At 45.3% G+C, this 23,786-nt stretch overlaps 1 protein-coding gene across 1 annotated transcript; it reads right to left on the bottom strand.

Moving 5' to 3' along the window:
* Nucleotides 1-951: 951 nt before the first annotated feature.
* Nucleotides 952-21,694, bottom strand: UBE2Z (ubiquitin conjugating enzyme E2 Z). The gene is made up of 7 exons (XM_081835055.1): nucleotides 21,318-21,694; nucleotides 15,718-15,790; nucleotides 13,887-14,074; nucleotides 8,459-8,570; nucleotides 7,753-7,865; nucleotides 6,267-6,357; nucleotides 952-3,728 (listed from the first exon to the last, which is right to left on the bottom strand). The coding sequence occupies exons 1-7, from the start codon at nucleotides 21,677-21,679 to the stop codon at nucleotides 3,558-3,560; spliced, it is 1,110 nt and encodes a 369-aa protein (XP_081691181.1). The 5' UTR covers nucleotides 21,680-21,694; the 3' UTR covers nucleotides 952-3,557.
* Between the last annotated feature and the right edge of the window lie 2,092 nt (nucleotides 21,695-23,786).

Here is a 23,786-nt window from a genome sequence, read left to right as displayed (position 1 = left end):
TGGGCTTGCCGATCAGAAGGTCAGCGGTTCGAATCCCCGCGACAGAGTGAGCTCCCGTTGCTCGGTCCCTGCTCCTGCCACCCTAGCAGTTCGAAAGCACACCAGTGCAAGTAGATAAATAGGTACCGCTGGGGCAGGGAGGTAAACAGAGTTTCTGTGTGCTCTGGTTTCCATCACGGTCCCGTTGCACCAGACGCGCTTTAGTCATGCTGGCCACATGACCTGGAAAGGGGGGGAAAGGCAGGAATAGGCCTATATATATGTGGACTGTCGCTGAATCAATTGACTTTTCTTCTTGTAAGTTTTCAAAGTTCTTCATCTAGCTCAACTAGCCTTCGGGTATAGGGCAGTATAGTAATAAAAGAAATATATATATATAATGTATATATATATATAGTCTTGCCCCAAAATGGCAACTAGACATTCTGTTTTGGTGACTACAACCTTGGTTTAAGGAGCCATTTGGCCCCTGGCTTATATTTATGAGTTTCTAACACCGGGAGACTCCTGCCAACCTAGCAGTTCGAAAGCACGTCATGTGCAAGTAGATAAATAGGTACCGTTCCAGCGGGAAGGTAAACGGCATTTCCGTGCGCTGCTCTGGTTCGCCAGAAGTGGCTTAGTCATGTTGGCCACATGACCCAGAAGCTGGCTGCGGACAAACGCCGGCTCCCTCGGCCAATAAAGCGAGATGAGCGCCACAACCCCCAAGTCGGTCACGACTGGACCTAATGGTCAGGGTTCCTTTACCTAACACCGGGAGAAAGGTGTGTGCATAAACTTTTGATTTATTCTGTAGGAAGTACAGCAATCATTGCTCCCTGCCCCCTTTGCCACTGGTCCCACCAACCAATGGCATATGTGGGGCCTGGAAGTAAGCTGCTTATGAAAACAAGACCCCATTTTTGGGTATTCCCCGCTGTTTTACCAATCCAGGACAAAGGACAAAGATCCTGCCAAAACAAACTTTATTGCACCAAAAAAAAAAAAAAAAATTATGTACAATTGTATATAAACAAGGATTTCTTATTTTTCTTAAGACCCTTGTGCATTCGAGTGTGTTTAGCTTGTTAGGCCTAAAAGTCTCGTCACTAAACATTTTGTCTAGATCAGTCATCTAGGATTGTCACTTTTGAAATGGAAAACATTCAGAAAACAGATGACTATGGGCAGCTAGAAAACCATATTTTCTTTTTGTTCTGTTTTGTTTTCTTACATCCACATGCGAGCCGTGTGAAAAAGAAATAACCACATAAGGCATTTTCATGTTTTCTTTTCGTTTTGTCTCTTAAAAGAAATGTAATGCAATGGTTCGACAGCCAACATGCATCTGGAGCTAAGGTCTCTTGAAGTTAACGGGTACTCTGATTCCGGAACACCTCTGGTCCTGGTGACTATAGACTGGGGGAAAGCCAAACTTACACAATCGGCAGAGTTCGGAGAATAGAAGTCCTACCTAGGTCCTACTGATTTCGGTGAGACTTAAAACATTAAATGTGCACTCAAGTCCCTTTGATTTCAGTGGAGGTGAAGCACGACTGATTTCTGTTTTCGTTTTGCTGGATTGCACCCAATGAGATCAACACAAACATGATAAGATTGCCTTCGTCCTCACCAGGTCCCCCTCCACAAGGCATCTAAATGCAAACTTGCATTACAAAGCTTTTGATTCCACCGGCTATTCGTAATCCATGGGAGTGTCTTGTCTCCTTGCGGGTGGGAGAGAAACAATAGGGCATTCCACTCCAAAAAGCAGGTATGGGGGGTTACTTTTAGTTTTAAGCAGCAGCACATCGTACTCTACATGGGAGAGGCAGGAGTAGCTGCAAGACTGGTGTTGTGCTTGCAGATAAACAGTGCCTATAATCACACATGAACTTCCTTTCAGAGGCCAGGTAGGAACTGCATGGTTCCTACAGCTGGGATTGGACCTATTGAGTGAAACGCGTCCTACTGGCCTGGCCACTTTTAGCATCTGCTCACCTCCCCCTGCCAAGTTTTTGATCTGGGTGTGCATCTGTAGGTCAGGAGCTCCCCCCCCCCCATTTAAAAAAAAGTCTTAAAGGGTCTCTAAAAGAAGAAGGGGGGGGAGAGCAAGTGAAAGGTGCTCACAAGGCTTCCGAGCCTTTCTACGTAGAAACCAGCTTGAACTTTCAAAAGTAAAAAATAAAATAAAATACTTTGCCAGCTGGGAGGGTGGCCAGACGTTCTCCCGCAATTCGATCCTCAAAAGGCATGTGCTTCTTGGTCTGTAGCACGACAAAGTGATTCGGAGAGAAGGGAGTTACGGCAGATTCGGCAGACTTACACATGTGCAACTTTTCTTCGGTTTCAATAGAGGCTCCTGACGAGAGCCAATCCTTCGACAGATCTCAACAGCTGGTTTTCTGCCCTGGCCTTGGACTGATGCTTATTGCTGTCCTTCCATTAGTTTGTATCCTCCTCTACATCACTGAACTCCTAACTCTGTCCCCCAAAGCTGCAGATCTGAGTTGCTTTGAACAGAGAAGTCTGCTATGCCAAAGCTTAAGATTAGCATTGCTTTTTTCTCTCTTGGTGCTGCGTTAATTTATATTTGCTCTCTCTCTCTTGAAACAAAATCAATGGCTGCATAGAATCACCTGTCTTCACTAAATTCTAATACTGTACCTTCCAAAAAATTTTTATATGCCACTTGCAGGAAATGAACTGCCAGAATGATGACTCCTTCCAAGGATCACAAAAAATAAAAACAAAAACACTGGCCATGAAACCTGCTCAACTTCACCTTTTGAAGGCCGCTGGCTGGGTTGCTCACAATGCTGACACATTAACAATTTAGGATCTCTCCCAGTTTTGTCTCTTCCTTCTTTCCTGCCGGGATTCCGAATTTGGGGAGGGGTTATTTAAAAGGAGCTCTAGAGTTGAATAAAGCTTTGGAAACTGCTTTTTCGTCGTCGTCGTTTTGAATCGCCACAAAAGCCCAGTTCCGGCCAAAGTTCCTCCTCTTTGGTCTGTCTAGGACAGGCAACACCAACCCAACTGGGAAACAGAGTGAATATGAAAACAGGGCTTGATTATTTAAATGGTCAAAGGTGCTTTTACAGACTTGGTAGAGCTGGGAGTCCATCCCGTTGTGGGGCGAGGCGGCAACGCTGGGAGGGAGGCGCTGAGGGTATATGCGGCATGTTTTGAAACAAAAGACGGTGGGGTGTAGAGGGAAGCTCTACCTCCTGCTCTTTTAGAAACATGGGGAGGACAGAAACCAACCCGTCACGGGTTCTTCCAGAATGCCTTTATGCCATTTTTGCTCACGGGTCTCCGGCAGAGAAAGAGCCACTTTCAAAAGACAGCTTGTCACAAGCCCGGTTCAGTTTTAGCATCAAATCCTCATTTGTTTTAAACAGCGTGTACCAGAGCACTGGAGGAGGCAATGAAGGGGTGGCTGCTGAGCCCAGGTTCTCCCCGCTCTAGAACCGGACTGGTTCTTGGGTCTCTCCGGGGTTCCTCCGCAGTGCCTGGAGTCAGAAGATCCCACCCCTACATCTTGGGTTCTCAAGTGGTCAGGTGGGAGGCACCTAAGCCTTAATGCTCCCTTGAGTGTCTGTCTCTGTCTCAGAGGAGCTGCTTTCTGAGTCTATTTCTGGGTTCTCCTGCTGGTGTTTCTCCTGAACTTTCAGGCGGATTCCTTGCAAACGCAGCAGAAGAGACTGGTAGTCAAAGTGCCCTCGCTTCTCGCCGAAGGGATCCTGCGAGAGGAGAGGAGACGGGATGAAAATTACTTTTTTTTAATGCTTTATCGGTTGAAAACTGTATAACAGAAATAATCAGCAGATGTAAAAGACATGATAAAAAACACAATTATTCTTTTCTTAATTGATACTTGTTTTGTACATCATATTGTAATTAAGTTTAACATGACCTCCGATCTTCCCATGAAGTTCCCAGATTAAATTCCCTGATTACGCACTTATCTTTATTTTCTCCCTGTTATTTAACTTACTTTAAATTTCGTAAACTTATCCTATTTGCACCCAGAAGTCAATCGAAACCTGCCAACGGATTAATATTTTGACAATGTTCTTTTACAAAAATTCTATATATATGCCCTAAAGGTAAAGGTAAAGGGACCCCTGACCATAAGGTCCAGTCGTGACCGACTCTGGGGTTGCGGCGCTCATCTCGCTTTATTGGCCGAGGGAGCCGGTGTACAGCTTCCGAGTCATGTGGCCAGAATGACTAAGCTGCTTCTGGCGAAACCAGAGCAGCGCATGGAAACGCCGTTTACCTTCCCGCCGGAGCGGTACCTATTTTGAACTGCTAGGTTGGCAGGAGCAGGGACCAAGCAACGGGAGCTCACCCCGTCACGGGGATTCAAACCGCCGACCTTCTGATCGGCAAGTCCTAGGCTCTGTATTTTAACCCACAGCGCCAACCGCGTCCCATATATATGCCCTACTCTCTGATAAATTTTTCATCTGTAACGCCTCGTAGCCTTGCTGATAGCCTCGCCAATTCAGCGTGCTCTCTTAATTTATTTTGCCAGTCTAATTTGGATGGGTTGTCCTCTCCCTTCCAACCTTTTGCGAATAAAATTCTGGCAGCAACTGTAGTATACATAAAGACTCTCCTGAGCTTTTTTGGAATTTCGTTGCCCGCAATTCCTAGCAGGAAGGCTTCAGGCTTTTTAGGGAAAGAGCATTTGAACATTTTCTTAAGTTCGTTAAACTGTCTGATCGGGGTGAAAACAACTTGCATCAAGATCTGCCAGGGTTACTTTGCACATGGACTGGAAACAGGGTGGCCAAGGCTTTTTGTAACCAGTTCAAGTAATAGACGCTTGACAAGATCAATATTATTCTAAGCAGCAAGTATTTTTTAACAACCCCGAAGCCACGAGAGGAGCAGGGCAACTACTGCTGGATCAGATTGGAAACCCAAGTCTAGCAAATCAGACTGGAACATGTGCTTCAGTTGAGAAAAATGACATTCGGTAAAGGGAAAATAGCTTCCTATTACTTAAAAAAAATATATATATATTTATTGAAATTTCCAAAAATAGCTTCCTATTACAGTGGTACCTCGGGTTAAGAACTTAATTTGTTCCGGAGGTCCGTCCTTAACCTAAAACTGTTCTTAACCTGAAGCACCACTTTAGCTAATGGGGCCTCCTGCTGCCGCCACGCCGCAGGAGCACGATTTATGTTCTCATCCTGAAGCAAAGTTCTTAACCGGAGGTACTATTTCTGGGTTAGCAGAGTCTGTAACCTGAAGCGTATGTAACCTGAAGTGTCTGTAACCCAAGGTACCACTGTATATTGACATCTATCTATAACCTAAGAGGAACCTGCTGAATCAGGCCAAAGGCCCGTCTAGTCCAGCATCCTGTTTGCACAGTAGCCAACCAGATGCCTGTGGGAAATTGTCAAGCAGGATCCGGGCACAAAAGCCCTCCTGTAGTTTCCAGAAACTGGTATTCAGAAGCATGAATGCCTCTGACTGTGGAAGCAGAGCACAGCCATGGAAGCTCACTTCCTGGATTAGAGAATTTAAATCTTTCATCCCCACCCCCTTGCTGGATGCTCTTTTCCCAATAACCAGGATCTATTCAAGTCTCCTGCCTCTCACCCCCTCGTTCCAACGTTCTGCTCACGTTAATATAAAAAAGGTGAAACGTAAAGGACCCCTGGACAGTTATGTCCAGCCAAAGGCGACTATGGGGTTGCAGCGCTCATCTCGCTTTCAGGACGAGGGTGCCAGCGTTTGTCCACAGACAGCTTTCCGGGTCATGTGGCTGGAATGACTAAACTGTTTCTGGCGCAAGAAGACACCGTGATGGAAGCCAGAGTGCGTGGAAACACCGTTTACCTTCCTGTCACAGTGGTACCTATTTATCTACTTGCACTGGCGTGCTTTCGAACTGCTAGGTTGGCAGGAGCTGGGACAGAGCAACGGGAGTTCACTCTGTCGCAGGGATCCGAACCACCAACTTTCCAATCTGCAAGCCCAAGGGGCTCAGTGGTTTAGACCACAGCGCCACCCGCATCCCACAATATACTTCCAGCTAGTTCCTGGTGCTTCAGAAATGCCAGCAATTGGTCATTTCTCCTAATTTGTCCCCCATACCTCAGGTTTTCAATTTGCCCTTTGGGAAAACCCTCAGCTGAGCAAACGAGCCCACTTCTCAAGAGGGAAGGAAATATGGCAATCCAAATTGTTTAATTTAAAACAAAAACACGGAGGCTGCCTTCCGGAGTGGGCAGTCATAGACATTATCTGATCCTTACCTGCATCGTCTGTCCTTGGAGGTGAAGCCGCTCTTTGCATACCCCCTCGTAGAAATCATAATATTCCATGAAGGACTTTTCCATGACACCCCTAGCAAGCAAAACAAACCGTAAGGCCGCAGAGCAAGGATGTGACAGGTGGTTTATAACAAAAGGGCTACTGCCATAGTTCGTGCTCTTGAAAATTAGTTTGTCACGTGCACATTTCTTAAAAACAACCACAATAGCTAACATTTCCCCACAGTGCAATGTACTTTGGTTCCCTCCCTCATGCATGACCTGCTGACCAAAATACTATAAAAAACAACAACCTTAAGAGGCGGACAGCAGGGAGAGCTTCTATGGAGCCATGAATACAATTCTACCTTGGTTGTCGAATGCCCTGGAACTCGGACGTTTTGGCTCCCGAACGCCGCAAACCCGGAAGCGGGTGTTCCAGTTTGCAAACGTTCTCTGGAACCCGAACATCCGACGCGGCTTCAGATTGAGTGCAGGAAGCTCCTGCAGCCAATCAGAAGCCACGCTTGGTTTTCAAATGTTTTCAGAAGTCGAACGGACTTCTGGAACGGATTCCGTTCGAGAACCAAGGTCCGACTGTACTGCAGTTTGCCTTGCTTGCACAAATACCCTCAGCAAAAGGTCTGAATTAACAAGGTACATAGTGGTAATCTGGAGTGGAAGGAACAGAATGCGGACAATGATCATGCAGCTGCAAGAATGAATGAATGAATGAAGGTGTGGTGTAGTGGTTAAGAGCGGTAGTCTTGTAATCTGGTGAACCGGGTTCGCTTCCCTGCTCCTCCACATGCAGCTGCTGGGTGACCTTGGGCCAGTCACACTTCTTTGAACTCTCTCAGCCCCATTCACCTCACAGAGTGTTTTTTGTGGGGGAGGAAGGGAAAAGGAGAATGTTGGCCGCTTTGAGACTCCTGAAGGGGAGTGATAAAGAGGGATATCAAATCCAAACTCTTCTTCTTCTTGAATGCCGAGTTAGGGGTTTCATGCTGGCAAACAGTTTTTCTAAGTGGGGGGGGGAGTGTTCAGGTCCTGTACGTTTCCACAGCAACAGAATTCCTGGACCTGCAGCAGAGCAGCACAACGCGTGCTTCTGGTGTGAGTGAGCTTGCAGAAGAGAGAGTCCACACGCTCTTGTTCCTCTAACCTAACAGCTTTATTTACATCGGAACGCTAAAATAATAAACAGACCATCGGAGACGGCAGGCTTGGTGTCTCTGCGTCTCTCTCTCTCTCTCTCTCTCTCTCTCTCTCTCTCTCTCTCTCGGCAAAAAAGTGAAAGTAACTCACAGACAAAGGACTCAGCTTTCCCCGGATGTAGAGAAAAACAACTCCCCAGATGCAGGACACACACAGAGCTGTTAACCCTGTAAACTCCAAACAGCACAGGAAGTCTGACTAAGGGGTACCTCCCTCTCCCCTTCTCCATGCTAAATGCCTGAAACCCATGAATTGAGACTCCCAAACATACCGTAAAGGCTCCGGACAAGGGCATTTTCCTTCTAGCATGTCACACACAGCGACCCTGATAGTCTCGTGCCGAATACACTCGTTGTAATTTTTACTGTCTCCCGGATGTCTTTCCTGCAAGAGATCGGTGACCAAAAAACAAAAGTCACCTTTTACGAAGTTCAAGACACACGGCCCACAACTTTGGTCTTGTCGGGGGCGGGGGGGGGGGGGGGAGAAGAGAGAGACTGGGAATGCCTCCAATTAGTATGGCTGACAATACCCATTGGAAACATTGGCCAGTCGCCGATAAAAGTGGATTGACAATCCTATTTCAAACCAGAGCTATGGTCCATGAAAGATCCCAAAGAGGTTCCATGCATGGTCTTGCTCTGCAGACAAGTTGCGAATACGTGTATACGGATTGCAGCATATGGAGTTATCCAGGGCTGCTCAAGGCATTCTTCCTTTCCACTCTGTCCCAATGCAGTCAGCTGTTTTAACACAACAGGGAAGCAGGCCCCACCTGCAGCAACATGCCAAACCTCTGAATTGGGAGGGTCTACTTAAAAGGATGTAGGGGTTGGAGATCAAACCTCAACGGGTCTTATTGCTCTGCCGACATTCCCGTTTCTAAGAGAGCAGTTTGTTATGGGACGGCCACTTCCCTGTCCCTGTAACCAAGAGCTCCGTAAAGTGGGCACTAATCCACTATTCAGGCTACTTACCTGCTCAAAGCCAGGCTCGTTGTGATAAGGGTTCTCAGTCATCAGGGACTGTATAGATATAAGGACCGAAGAGATGCTCTGGGCAGGACTCCAGGCCGGACCAGTCCACGTACTGCCAGACAGCAAGAAACAGGAGTTTATTTTCACACAGCCAAACAAACACAATTCTGTAAAGTGGAGTGGATGATGTGTGGCTTTCAATGTACTTCGATTTGTAACTTGTGAGAGGCCTAGGTGTGTGTGTGTGTGTGTGTGTAGGTAGGTTGGTAGGTTGGTAGGTAGGTAGGTAGTAAAAAAAGACAGTTTCCAGTGTAGGTAAGGTAGGTAGTAAAAAAACACCAAACAGTTTCCAGGCCTCAGGGTGGTGGGGAAAAAATTGAAGACGTAATGGCAAGAACCACTAAACAAGCAAAGAAGATAGAAAAGCCCAATTCTGTGACACATGTAGCAGATAAATTGTATAGGTATAAATGAAATTGCAGGCAGGATTCGAGATAAAATCAACAGCAGATAGACAGCAAAATAATTGTAACACGAAAAACTTTTTTGCAATAGATAAAAAGATGTAATGCAGTAGAAAAAAAGGTTTCAGTAAAAGCACTGTGGAGGTGAGGGTAGGAAGTCATTTTATGAATACTCCAGTTGCAGATGGGATCCGTTCTGGAGGTCCGGTCAGATCCCAAGGTTTCTGTAACCTGTGCATGTGCGTGGGGGCAAAACCCAGTAAAATACTTCGGGTTTGCCGCACGCACCCCCCAAAGTTTATGTAACCAGAGGGTTATGTAAACGAAGGTTCGACTGTATTTGTATTGAAGGTAGTTGTGAAAACGTTTGCGCGCACACACATGTTATGAAGATGGATAATTACTGTTTTGTGATAAAACCATTCCAAACTTTTTTAAAATCATCTTTAGGTGGGAGTTTCCTCAAGGTCTATTCTTCAGCTTCAAAGGAAGGAAAATAAAAATAAGATCAGTAGAAGACAAAATAAAGTTTTTGTATAAATACGAAGAGGATCTGCAGAAGGGACTTGGAAAAGAGCTAAGAGCATCGGACAGAAGATCACCAGGTTGATGGACTATATGGAACTGGCGGAAATGACTGGCAGAATCCGAGACCAGGGAGAAGAGTCGGTGGAAGAAGATTGGAAAAAGTTTAAAGACTATTTATAGAAATATTGTAAAATTAATGAATGTTAGAAAAATGTTGGAATGAAGTTATATGGCTTTAGTAGAAATGTTATAAGGAATTGGGTATAAATAGATAATTAGAGTATTAAAGGAAAAATAAGGTTAGAATATGTTAAGATAATTATAGGACAGAAAATAGAGGAAGATGGAAAGGAATTGCTGAAACAATTAATAGAAGTGGAATACAAAAAGGGAGGTGTGAGGAGGTCATTGAAACAAGTGAATGAAAGATAAGATATTGAAATTGTATGATGTGTGTTAAAACTGTTTTTGTTTTGTTTATTGTGTTAGTGTTCTGTAATCTTTTTATATTGTATTGTATTGTCTTTTTTTCTTTTTTCTTTCCTTTTTTGTAGTGTTTAAAAGTAATAAATATTATTTTTTAAAAAACAACAACAAAGTTTATGTAACCAGAGGGTTATGTAAACGAAGGTTCGACTGTATTTGTTTTGAAGGTAGTTGTGAAAACGTTTGCGCGCACACACACATGCTATGAAGATGGATAATTACTGTTTTGTGATAAAACCATTCCAAACTTTTATGCATCTTTCCAGTATACAATCTGAATTGAGGGCTGTGTGCATTCAGTCTCACACAAGAGCCACACACATAGTCTGGCAGTGAGGGGAGAATTCAGCCTCCTAAGTATTCACATTCCTTTTCTGTTTAGATGTCTAGCTCTTATCAAACGTACTGGAATTCTGAAACCTTGGGAGCTGGCTGATTAGGGGAGTGAGGGGGACAAGGGGGCAGGATTCCCAGTGGCCAGGGCTCAAGGCGTCAACACCCCACGCATCTCCTTGGCAAGTCTCCGTAATTAGGAGAAACAGAATAAATCATGGCAATCAAGCAAATGCGTGCAAACGTCTGTGATAAACAAGTCGGAAATTCCATTGTTTCTTGGCATTGTCATCTTCTTTCAAAGTACCAGCTACACACTGTGTCTACAACCTCAGTTCGTAGAAGCTGTGTGAAATATCTGAGGAATTCTATTTGGAGCATTCCCACTGTCCAGAGATGAAGGGCAAAAAGCTCCACTATGAAAACAGGAAATAAAAATCCAGAAACACAAAACAGGATAATGAAGTTGCATAGCACGGTGTCCCTGCCCCTTGCTTTTTCAGGGTGCCAGTACAAGAGGGTCTTCCTGATTTTTCCCAAATAACATGTAAAAGGTGCTTGCTTGCGTCCCCGAATCCAATTAGATCCTAAAAGGTTCCAAATCCATATATATCCTAAAAAGCACTTGTGGCTAACAGACAAAGTGTAGCAAGTAAATCTGGTTTACTTGCCCAAGGCCATGTCTGAACATTAGTGAACCTACAAAGAAAAGAACGCTTTAACTGCAGGGTGGATAAAAATCAATGATTTTTTAAAATAAAAATTAAAAAGTAAGATTTTTAAAATTTAAACAGGATTTTTTTTTATTTAAACCAGATTTTTAAAAAAAATTTAAATAGGATTTTAAAAATAAATTGCTTTTGGAGGAAAAATCTTTCTAAAGATACTTTTCTATTTAAATTACATTATAGTTCAAAGGCTACTCATAAGGAAATAAGGATTTGTTTGAAGTTTTTAATGTGTGCTAAAACTCAGTCTAAGTTGTTTGTATGTTTTTTAAACTATTCACCCACATCAGTTGACAAACATGGATACATATGCTATACTGTTTTTGTTACGTAAATTGTTTAAATTGTTATTAAGGAAATGATAATTTTTCTCCTTCCAATAAAGTACAGCAGAAAACTTGTCCAAATGTAAACAGTTAACTTATTAAACCTCACAATAATTTCATAATTATCTGTCTATGTAACTCTAATAGTATAACGAAATCAGTAATATTTGATAGAACTGTAAAAAAAAAAAACCTACTCTGAAAATTTATTATTCCAAAGACGGAACCTTCCTCTGGTTGTAAATATTAAGATTATACCAGTAAGAATGAGTCTGTCAAAGAATGATTTAAATCAAGTCTTACCTACTAGTGATTTAAATCGATTTGATTTAAATCAAATCCACCCTGCTTAGCTGTGGGATACCCAATTCCTCCTCTCTATACATGCTTTGTTACTTTGAAGCTCGTACACAAGACAGTATTACTAGGGAAGATCATAATCTTCATGCTTGAGTCATGTTAGCTTTCTCCAAACTGGTGTTGCCCAGGCGCAAATTCTACCAGCCCCAGTCAACGCAGCAGATTGTCAGTGATGATCGGAGATAAGGCCCAACGTCTGTCAAGCATTAAGTTGAGAAAGACTACAATGGGATATTACAAAATGATGCTGTTTCTCAAGCCTGGAAGCCCATAGACCAGGCATAGGCAGACTCGGCCCTCGAGATGTTTTGGGACTACAACTCCCATCATCCCTAGCTAACAGGACCAGTGGCCAGGGATGATGGGAGCTGTAGTCCCAAAACATATGGAGGGCCGACTTTGCCTATGCCTGCCATAGACCAGGCTTCCTCAACTTCGGCCCTCCAGATGTTTTGAGACTACAATTCCCATCATCCCTAACCACCGGTCCTGCTAGCTAGGGATCATGGGAGTTGTAGGCTAAAAACTTCTGGAGGGCCAATGTTGAGGAAGCCTGCCATAGACGGTCATTTTCTATTCCCGATCTAACTTTCTTAAGGATGTTGAATACAGCAGCTCCATTCAGCTCCCGTCATTTTCTTTTTCAAGCACCATCTTTTGAACCAAGTCAGAGGCAGAAAACCACCCAAACCGGCGCTGCCCCCACGATGCACGACGCAAGCAAGGGGCCTGTCAACCTCTGGCCATTGCGAACAGAAACAGGCCGAAGGGCACAAGCGACTGGGCAGAGTATAAAATCTGCAACTATGGCCGCTTCCTGTCGTACTTTGATTTGAAGAGCTCTCAGCTGGAGGGCTGGAAATGAAGACCACACAGGATCAGCAGGAAAAAGCAACGCCCCAAACTTTCAAGAGAATGCTTTGTGGTTTCTGAAAATGTAATGCTATTTGAAACCAACCTTTCCCCCCCACAAAAAACCCATGCAAATATAGAAAGGAAAACTAAATGCTGCTGATAGCTGAGCCAAATGAACAGAAGCTCTGGATGTTACAGGAAGCACTGTCAACCATGTGCATGACTTTCTCGCGCATCTGGCTGATGGCAGAGACTCCTTTCAATGTCCAGAGATGCTCAAATGATCTATGCCGGGGTGGCCAACTCCCAAGAGACTGCAATCTACTCACAGAATTCAAAACTGGCAGTGATCTAGCCCTGTTTTCGGGGGGTTCAGGTTAAAGTGGTTAAGCTTTTTTTAACGGGAGGAGGAAAGCCACGTTTTTGGGGAGTTCAACGCTAAGCTGCTGACCGTTTTCAGGGAGAAAGGGGAACAGTCTCTCAACAACAGATCGCTGGGAAAACAAACAGCTTCACTGAGTAAACTCAGTCTTCCGTTCTGCAGATCGTGCAACAATGGAAGGCGGGGCCGGATTCTATTTTACCAACGCTAAGGAAAGGGACCCAGCAATCGACCGCGATCAACTAAAACCTCCTGGGGATCTAACAGTAGATTGCAATCGACCTATTGGACATCCCTGTTCTATGCCATCTGAAGGCAGCCAGCCACTAAACAGGGCTGCCTTCAGATGTCTTCTAAAAGTCAGATAGTTGTTTATTTCCTTGACATCTGGTGGGAGGGCGTTCCACAAGGCAGGGAGCACTACCAAGAAGACCCCTCTGCCCAGACAAGCATGTGTCCCAGTGTGCCCTGTTTTGGAAATGATGATGATGATAGGAATATAATTAATTCGAAGCCTCGCATTTTAAGAAGAAATACTAGCGTGGTTCACGAAAAATAAAAGACAACAGCAAAACAAGAATGAAGCCAACTGTAAAAAAAATACAAGCTAGTCATAGCATAACAACAGCAATGAAACATATATATAAATGAGGAAGCCCATTTCAAAAAGCGTAACAGCTAAAAACAATCAAATTGGGAGATCCAAGTTAGGAAGAGCAGGGAAATACTTGTCTAAACAGGTGTGACTTCAAAAGCTGGCGGAGTGGCAATACCTTTGGGGGCCTCCCATATTGTAGCAAGGGGAGCTACCAGTGAAAAAGCCTGCCCCTCTCGTTCCCGCAAGATGATCATCATCAACCTACCTGGCTCTGAACAGAAACACACACACACACGTTTCATCGACATGATAATTGCATGCAGAAGTGTGGACCTCCCCGAAGCAGCTCACGCTGCTCAGCTCCTTACCCTAGAATACTGAGGCAGACCTTCCCATTGCGGTAGAAGTTAGGGTTAAACCTCACTGTGTTATTCCCGGTTGTCATCAGTTTGACCCGCGGCGGATGGATGGGATAATCTGGAGGACAGCGAAACAGGAACAAGAAGAAACCCCCTTCGTAAGGCGTGTCAAAGGGGCCTGTGATCAACGCATGAATCTGCAAGAGAAAAGCCCAGCTCGCGCAAAAACTTCCAACTGGGTGCAACGTCGGCAGAGCCTGCGCGGGACGCAAGCCGGCCGCTAAGAGAGTTAAGGGGGGGGGGGGGAGAGAACAGAGATCCTCTACAAAGCATTAGGGAAAACTCATTGCCCCTTCAGGTTCAAGTATCAAGCTCAAATTCACACAGGTAGCAGGTGAGGAGGCCCAAATTATTTCTGGAGCACACCACTTCTTCACACTACAGGTGGAGGACTGCGAAAGCAACTGGTTTTGTGGTTTTGCCCCACAAGGACAGGCACCCATTAAACAGCAGCAGCGCCCAGTGGCTCTTTCCGCAGAGCGAGGGGTGAGGGCTGAGCACCATCAGGAGGACGGGGGAGAAATGTTCCCACTTACCTTTTGCACGGACGCGCCCCCCCCAAATAAGAACCCCAGTCACAACAAGGGCAACAACAGATACAACTCCTGGGCTTTGAACCCACAGAACAGCTTCCTATCCACTTGGCCACAGCAGCAGACAAGAAACACAAGGCCCAGTCTCAGGCGTACATGGGCTTTCTTTTCATGGAGGAGCTTTCCCCACCTGTGGTGTGGAGTGATAAAAACTGTTCCAGGGTGTATACCACATCTTCTGTATGAACGAGGCCTCATTTGACCTTCAACTAAATGGCCACTCAATGTGGTCAAACTTCAGGCATGTGAGATCTACTTTTTTTTTTAAAAAAAAAGAACAGATCCCTGAGATATACCAAGAGAGCCAGTGAAATATTGTGACTCAGGGGCAGACCTCCTTAAAATTCAGAATGCTTAAGAATAAATCAACAAGGAGTTTCAGAGGGAGGTTTCTCTGTGTTTCTTTGATAACACCTGGACGGGAAAGATGAACGATTTGGGAGCTGCCAAAATAACAATTCTCAAAGAGCTGGACAGAACTCTGGATTTGGATGCAATTAAATGAAGCGGTGCGATGAAAAAACAAAAACAGTTGAAAAAGTACAATATACGGACAAATCTGCACTCCATAGGAAAAAAAGTATCTGTTTTCTGACATGAATGAGGATCACATAAACAGAGTCAAAACGTGGAGGAAAAAATCGGATATGGAATTATGGAAAACATTGATGCTGAGAGGCAGGACTATGATGTTGAAAGCGCTTCGGAATTCAGACCGTGGGAAGCCAAAACAAAAATTATTACAATTTGGAAGACAATTGGACTTTATTTTATTTTAGTTTTTTTTTATTTTCATTGGATTTGATTTGATATGTTAATTAGATGTTTTAATTGGAAAATTAATAAACGCTTTAAAAAAATAAAATAAAAATCAGAAACAGAGCTGGAGATTGCTTCCTTCTCCTTTTTGAAAAGGCACCCAAAACCCTCATTCTAACACATTTATCAGGGTGAGCAGATCATGAATTGAAAAGATTTGCCTAAGGATGAAGAAGCTTTGTGCAAACTTCACTTTGCCTAATTTCCCCTGTGGCAATCGCTCTGCTACCCTTTCCCACAGGCTGCTGCCATAAATGAAATTTCAAGTCATAGCAAGGTGAACTTCAGTATGCCAGCCCTCCTAAAAACAGCAGGAAACCCCTTCAGGCAGGACCCACTACAGAGGAAGGCATTCAGATACCACCTACCTTGGTCATATCATGGGGGTCAGGCACTACAAACATTCCAGGAGGGGGTTCCTTGTAGATAGACATGATATCTCTGGGAAACAAAAATAATAATAGCAGCAATGGATTACTCAGTCAAGCGTTTCTCTAGAGCAGCGTTTCTCAAAGTTGGGTCCTCTGCTGTTGTTGGACTACTACAACTCCCATCATACCTAATCACTGGCCCTGCTAGCTAGGAATGATGGGAGTTGTAGTCCAACAACAGCTGGGGACCTCCAACAGTGTTTGAGAAACACTGCTGGAGCTTCCAGCTTTGTACCCAAATCCTGTTGCTGAATTCTTGAGAAACAGCCCTGCTTTTAAAAAGAGAGAGAGAGAAAGAAACCTAAGTTTCTGTCCTCATGGCTTCAGGCAGGCAGTCAATCTTAAAAGACTCCTGAAAACAAATATAAAGATCTCCCCTATAAAGGACTCTCCATAAAGTTGTGTTGTGCTTTTCATAGCCCTCCTCCCTCCTCACTCCTTTGTCCCATTTTAATCCATATTCGTTTCCTCCTATGTCACAACTTATTACCTTCCAAATGCATGGCACATTACATGGGCACCTCCAAATCAAGCACATATTACAATATAGCCCATCAAAGGAAATGAAGAGAAAAGGGAAAGCCCAGGATTTTGAAACACTGTGAATATCACAGCTTAGGCTGGGACACCAGAAGAGGGAGGGAGGGGCAATTCAATCGTGAAAAGACACATTTTCATCACCCTCTCTGGCCTATGAGAAACTGCTTCCTCAAACTCTTACCACACACATACAGTCATGGGAAAAAGAAAGTACACCCCCTTTGAATTATGTGCTTTTACACATCAGGACATAATAGCAATCATTTGTTCCTTAGGTCTTAAAATTAGGTAAATGCAACCTCAGATGAACAACAACACATGTCATATTATACCGTGTCATGATTTATTTAACAGAAATAAAGCGAAAATGAAGAAATCATGTGTGAAAAACTAAGTACAGTGGTACCTTGGTTTACGAACTTAATCCGTTCTGGAAGTCTGTTCTTAAACCAAGACGCTCTTTGCCTAATGAGGCCTCCCACCGCCGGTGCCCTTCCACCATTCAGCTTCCGTTCTTAGACTGAGGTAAAGTTTGCAAACCGGGACACTACTTCCGGTTTTTGTGGAGTTTGTAAACCATATAGTTCGTAAACAGGACTGTTCTTAAACCGAGGTACCACTGTACACCATTACAGCTTCCATAGGAATTAAGAGGCTAAGTAGACAGGGGGTGCTAATCAAATGTCCTTGCTTAATTGATCATCAGCAAGTGTGCCCACCTCTATAAAAGACAAAATTTTAGCAGTTTGCTGGTCTGGAGCATTCAGGTGTGTTTTAACACAGTGCCAAGGACGAAAGAGGACACAATGCTCTTAGAGAAGCAAGTACTGCTGCCCATTTGCAACCAACTTTAAGTCCATTGTCTACAGTGGGAAAGATTATTCAAAACTGGAGTTGCCAATCTTCTCAGGAGTGGACGTCCCAGCAAATTCACGCCAAGGTCAGACCGTGTAATGCTCAGAGAAATCGCAAAAAAAAAAAAACCAAAGTTATGGTACATCTCAGGCCCTACAGTTAGCATGTTAAATGTTAAAGTTCGCGACAGTACAATTAGAAAAAGATTGAACAAGTATGAATGGGCCAAAATTTCTCCACAACCATGTGAGAGACAGAAAAAGTCCTACAGGAAACAATTGCTTCACATTATTGGTGGTTCTACAAGCTATTGAAGGGACGCGGGTGGCACTGTGGGTTAAACCACAGAGCCTAGGGCTTGCCGATTGGAAGGTTGGCAGTTCAAATCCCCGCGACGGGGTGAGCTCCCGTTGCTCTGTCCCAGCTCCTGCCAACCTAGCAGTTTGAAAGCACGAAGTGCAAGTAGATAAATAGGTACCACTCTGGCGGGAAGGTAAACGGCATTTCCGTGCGCTGCTCTGGTTCGCCAGAAGCGGCTTAGTCATGCTGGCCACACGACCCAGAAGCTGTATGCCGGCTCCCTCGGCCAATAAAGCGAGATGAGCGCCGCAACCCCAGAGTCATCTGCGACTGGACCTAATAGTCAGGGGTCCCTTTACCTTTAACTTTTTACAAGCTATTGAATCATAAGGTGAACTTAAGTTTTTCACACATGGCTTTTCCATTTTGGCTTTATTTCTGTTAAATACATCATGACATAGTGCAATATGCCATGCCGTTGTTCATCTGAGGTTGTATTTACCTAGTTTTAAGACCTGCTAAAGGAACAGATGATTGTTATTATGTCTTCATATGTAAAAACACAGAATTCAAAGAGGATGCACTTTCTTTTTCCCCCATGACTGTACACTAACAACAGAAAATGTTCTTGGTTTGAACTCTGCTTAACGAGAACACACCTACATCAAAAGTCAGAGGTTGTGGACTCAAAGTTAGCTGGGCGGCAGTGGGGTGGGTGGGTGGGGAGACCACACTTCCTTCTTCTCACTGAACAATAGACAGTTGTTAAAGAGCAGGCAGGGTGAATTGGCATCTCCTGCCGTACATATAAATTGTGCCAACAGCACATTATAACAACTGCAGTCCTTCTCAGGCTCACTGCAGCCCTCGGCCCATAACACCAACACCTGTTTTGGCATATAACAAACAGCACACTCCGCGGAGGAAGGAGGAGGGAGGAGTCCTAGCACACTTCTGGGAAACAAGGCTGCTACAAGTTCACTTTCGTTTTGGTTTGCCACAGACAATAAGGCTTTTGTTCCTGGGATTAAACGTGGAACTGGCGTAACTGCTCCTGAAGTGGTTGCGTTCAGCTCTAGGAACAAACCCAAACTGTCCCTCCCTCCACCCCCCAGTTATTTCCAAGCTTTAAAACAAGCCTGGGAAGCCTCCTTCTACCAGAGCACCCGAAACATCTGCCTAGTAACACTTGCTTGATAGCGTACCTAAGATCTAGATCTCCAGAATCTGCTACGCAGGCCTCACCTAGTTGTGCTGACTGGAGATGGCAACGATTCAACACAGAGTATTGTTTGCGCAAAGGAGATATTGTTGACTGCAATGGAGGACTTTCCTTCCCCTTGCAGTTCCTCACATTATCCAAAAACGTTAGCCGAGGGGACGCTAAAAGAATTCTTACTGCTAGTGCATTCTGGCCTTCTCCTTCTCTGCTATACCCAGAAGAGAGCTTCTGGGCAGATGGAACAGCCTCTCACAACAACATGTTAAAGCATTAATTAACAGCACACTAAGTACTGAACAAATGTAACCCAGGTCACAGAGAAGTTCATTTCAAGGCCTGCATTCAAATTCCACGCCTGCCAAGGACACAGCTTATGTCCTTGGGCCATAACAGCAATTCCACACCAGCTATACGGAGATGGCAACCGCCTACCTCTCAGGGCTATTGCAAGATACAGGGAACACAAAGGTGGAAAGCATTCTGGAAAATAACTGCTGCTGCTACGGACGTATTTTCGTGCTGCTGATAACAGCCTTTGCCAAAGAGCTTACCGTCTATGGGTGCCTAGTGAGAATTACTTAGCATGCGCAGCAGATGTGAAAAAGGCAAATTCCATATCACAGTTCGCTAGGAAAGGGTTCCAAAATAAAACTGCCTGCATCAGGCATTTTGACAAACCTAGGGTACAACAATCGTATTCAGCTGGGTACAGTTCTGCTTAACACCCCTCAAAAAAAGAGCTGGGAAAGGTAAAGGAAAGGGCAACTCAAATAATCAAGGAATTACAATATTTGGGACTTGTTAGTTTAACAGGGATGCACAAACTTTTTTCAAAGAGGGGCGGATTTGATGAAGTGAACATGAGTGAGGGCCATCCTTTTTAGGATTTTACCCCAGGAGATAGGCTGCCACAGGGGCCGGATTAAACCGACAGGCGGGCTGGATTAGGCCCCCAAAACAGACTTTGGATATGTCTGGTTTAGAAAGAAGGCAAGTAAGGGGGAAATGATAGAGGTGTATTAAGTTATGGAGAAAATGAGCAGTTTTCCTCCCTCTTTCATGATGATAGAATCTGGGGCTGAGTGGTGGAAGATTCAAGACCAAGGCAGACAGGGCATCGCTGAACTAGGGAACTGGTTCCCACAAGATGCAGGTGTGGTCCCCAATTTGGAGTGCTTTAAAAGAGGGTAAGACAAATTCATGGCTGACAAGGGTATTAATGGCTCCTAGTTATGATGGCTGCAATACCTCCAGTAGCAGCACGGCTCAAAATACTAGCTGCTGGGGCTTATGAGGGGAAGAATGCTATTGAGCCAGTCCTGCTTCTTGGCTGTCCATAAGGAGAACAGAACCCTTTGGTCTGATTTAACAGGGCTATTTTTAACTTCCACAATTTTTATATGTTTCAAATGTCCCATTGCCCCTTTAACCCTAAATCCTTTACAGCATGGTGGGCTAAAGGAACATTTTTAGTCATGTTATTGATTATGAGTACAAAACAATTTTTTTTACATTATTGTTGATTATGAATGCAAACCTAAACTTGTGACCGAGTCCTAAATAAAATAAAGTGAGTATGTGTTGGAATGCACTGTTAATTGTGCAGCATAGTGGGAGATACTGGGATGTCTCTCACTCCCCAAGTTTATATGGTTAGCAGCAGGAAAGAGCCTGATCTCTGAACTGGGAGAAGGAGCTGGAAAGAAATCAGCCTAAATAAAACTTCACACCTTTCCATCACATGTAAACCAAGCAAGCCAACTTCAGCAAAGGAGAAAGCCAACGCCAAAATTTGGGACCTTAAACAACAATTCCAAATAATTCTAATTCCAAAGAAACTTCTAAAAATGAGTTGCCTTATCCTTGGATGCTACACACTAGCAAGGCATATATATATATTTTGAAAACGAGGCTCTAAATATGTTATATGCCAATTGTAATCTGATACAGAACAAGGAAGTTGAGCCTAGGGTGGAAACAATCTAGGATATCCTCCTTACAGGGATGCTTGAGCATAAGGTTATATCACCTTCAGGGCTGTGAAAGCCACTGTTGATCTTAAATCTACCTGGGCTGTTGTAATAGGGAGTTTATACCCCCAAACTCTTGCTTAACAGATGCACAACACCACTCCCTTAAGAGCTACAAGCCATATGGAAATGCAACAGGTGCTGCAGGTCCCCTCCGCTACGGCACCCGCATACCGGCCACGCCGCACCAGTTGTCACACTATACCCCCCCCTCCAGTTGTTGGACTACAACTCCCATCATCCCTAACCACCGGCCATGCTGGCTGGGGCCGATGGGAGTTACAACAACACCCAGAGGGCCTCCGGTCCCCCACCCTCGCTTATGGGGAATTCCTTGCAGACGCTGAATCACTGCCAAGAAAGTGGGGCAGTTAAATCTTTCCTGGGCGAGTTGATGGAGAAGGAAAACTCTCCCTGCCCCGTTCCGCCCTCAGATGTATGCACAGACAGGATGAGATGCCCGGGGAATTAAGGCGCGTACTACGCACTCTGCACACGCTCAGGAACACTACCCCACCCACACCTTCCGGGCCAGAAATCTGGAAAGTGGGAGGTTTCGGCATTCGCCCGGGGAGCGGAAAGTCTCTCACCGTTTGATGCGGAGCAGGCAAGCCGGGCTCGGCCTCTCGCCGTCCCAGTCGCCGCTGGTGGTGGGGTCCCAGAAGGCCGAGTGCGAGAGGAGCACCCCGGCCGCGGCAGCCGCGGCGGCCGAGCTGGGGATCCCGGGCACCGAGGCCCCGCCAGCCCCGACTCCCGCACCCGCTCCGGATGCGGCCCCGGCCGAGCCCAGCCCCGCCACCGCCCAGATCTCGGCCGGCAAGAACACCCCGGGCCCGCCGCCGCCGCCGCCGCCGCCGCCCGCTCCAGCTCCCGGCCCCGCGCTCGACGGCGGCGCCGCCGCCAGCACCGCAGCCGCAGCCGCCTCCTCGGCAGCCGGACTCTCCGCCATCATCGCCAACAGCCCCGGCTACGCTTCCGGGACCTCCGACGCCAGCGACAGGGGCGGGCAGAGCGGACCTCTAAGCGCCGCCCCGCGTCGTCGACGGCGCCGCCGCACGGCGGCCACAGAGCGGGGGAGTCCCAGAGCGCCCCTACGGGAAACAGGAAGACCCGGAAACCAAAGGGGTAACGCAGCGAAAGCCCCCACTTCCGGCGCCGATGAGACGCTTCCCTATGCAGGACATTCGAAAACTCGATTTAGGAACGATTGGATGCCGCCTTTTGGATTTAAAGTCTTAGGTGTCTATTTTCTATTATTATTATTATTATTATTATTATTAACCCTAATTCGAGTTTTCGAATGTCCTGCATAGGGAAGATTCTAATCTTTTATTATTATTATTATTATTATTATTATTATTATTATTAACAACAACAACAACAACAACAACAATAATGGGATAAGGCACACAGTGACTTGCTATCTCGATCACACGCAGTCTGTGGTCCGCTGGCAGTAGGAGTACAATATGGGCATGTCTTTAAGTTAACATCTTACATTATAAACCTGACAGTACCAGATTATGGAAGGCTTTTCACCAAAGCCAGACTAAACGTCTTTCCTTCTGCAGTGTTGGATGGCAGGTTGAGAGGAGTTCCCTACAAGGATAGACTTTGCTCGTGTGCTCAAGACATCGATTCCATAAAACATATTTTGTTGCACTGTGCAAAATATGAGCAAGCCAGGGCTGAACTGATATTACCCTTGCTAGTAACTTTCCTGGGAAAATCAGAGCCTCACTATGTCAGGTTCCTATTAGAAGACTGGACAAACACTAGAACATTAGCAGTGGCAAAGTTTTTATCGGTGGTTGCAAGAACCAATGATCCCTATCTTTTGAACAAATTGCTTGTTTAACCTGGAGGTAGGCAGCATCTTAAAAAGCAGAGACATCACCTTGTCAACAAAGGTCCGTATAGTTAAAGCCATGGTTTTCCCAGTAGTGATGTATGGAAGTGAGAGCTGGACCATAAAGAAGGCTGATCGCTGAAGAATTGATGCTTTTGAATTATGGTGCTGGAGGAGACTCTTGAGAGTCCCATGGACTGCAAGAAGATCAAACGCATCCATTCTTAAGGAAATCAGCCCTGAGTGCTCACTGGAAGGACAGATCATGAAGCTGAGGCTCCAATACTTTGGCCACCTCATGAGAAGAGAAGACTCCCTGGAAAAGACCCTGATGTTGGGAAAGATTGAGGGCACAGGGAGAAGGGGACGACAGAGGATGAGATGGTTGGACAGTGTTCTCGAAGCTACCAGCATGAGTTTGACCAAACTGCGGGAGGCAGTGGAAGACAGGAGTGCCTGGCGTGCTCTGGTCCATGGGGTCACGAAGAGTCGGACACGACTAAACGACTAAACAACAACAGGCTGTATGAATTGTGTATTGCTTTGTAATGATTTGTTGGGTCTCTGGACCGTAATAAAGATTGATTTGATTTGATTAGTACTATTAAAATTTGTATGTCACCCCTATACCCACAGATCTCAGGGTGGTTACAGATTTCAGAAATCTCCAGGGCTTCAAAAGAGCTGCACAGCAGGCAGCAATTCAACAGGTACAGCCTCATGGGCCTCCATGGTGGGGGCTGTTGTCGCTGGATTTCTGTCAGTCGCACAGCTTTTCAGACACACCGGAGCCCTGCTCTTGTCCAACACGCGCTGCTTGCTTTCTACTCCGGCGGGGGTGATGGTGTTAAAAGGGTGGGGTGTTTTCAAATCTCCATCAAGCTCCTCTCTTGGCTGTTGATTACTGCAGCAGCCATTCCATGAGGCTGCAGGAGAGGGTGAGAAATGCCCCATCTGTATTGCTGACAGACCATACTCCCCCCCACTTGAAATCTTTCCATTACAGCTGCTCTCTCACAAAGTAACTAAGAGATAGTGCTCAACTTTGCTTTCCCCCATCAGTCTTTTCACTTTGTGCCTTTTAGATTGTAAGCAGAAATTGTCTTATCGCTGACAACCGTCAGTCTTTAATTGGAGGAGGGGAGCTGGAAATTGCGATAAATAGAGAATTGCAACACAAGGGATCTTAGCTCGTATGTTATACAATCCT

Source organism: Podarcis erhardii (assembly GCF_964252035.2).
Source record: "Podarcis erhardii genome assembly, chromosome: 13".
NCBI classification, from domain to species: domain Eukaryota; kingdom Metazoa; phylum Chordata; class Lepidosauria; order Squamata; family Lacertidae; genus Podarcis; species Podarcis erhardii.
Note: the sequence above shows the minus strand (reverse complement) of the source record. Positions and strands in the feature narration are given on the sequence as shown.

Excerpts from the sequence above, each read along its gene's own strand:
- UBE2Z (XM_081835055.1), bottom strand. The coding sequence starts at position 21,679 with ATGATGGCGGAGAGTCCGGCTGCCGAGGAGGCGGCTGCGGCTGCGGTG. Across the intron at positions 7,866-8,458 it reads ACGAGCCTGGCTTTGAGCAG|GAAAGACATCCGGGAGACAG; the intron begins GTAAGTAGCCTG and ends GATCTCTTGCAG. Across the intron at positions 3,729-6,266 it reads TCCAAGGACAGACGATGCAG|GATCCCTTCGGCGAGAAGCG; the intron begins GTAAGGATCAGA and ends CTCCTCTCGCAG.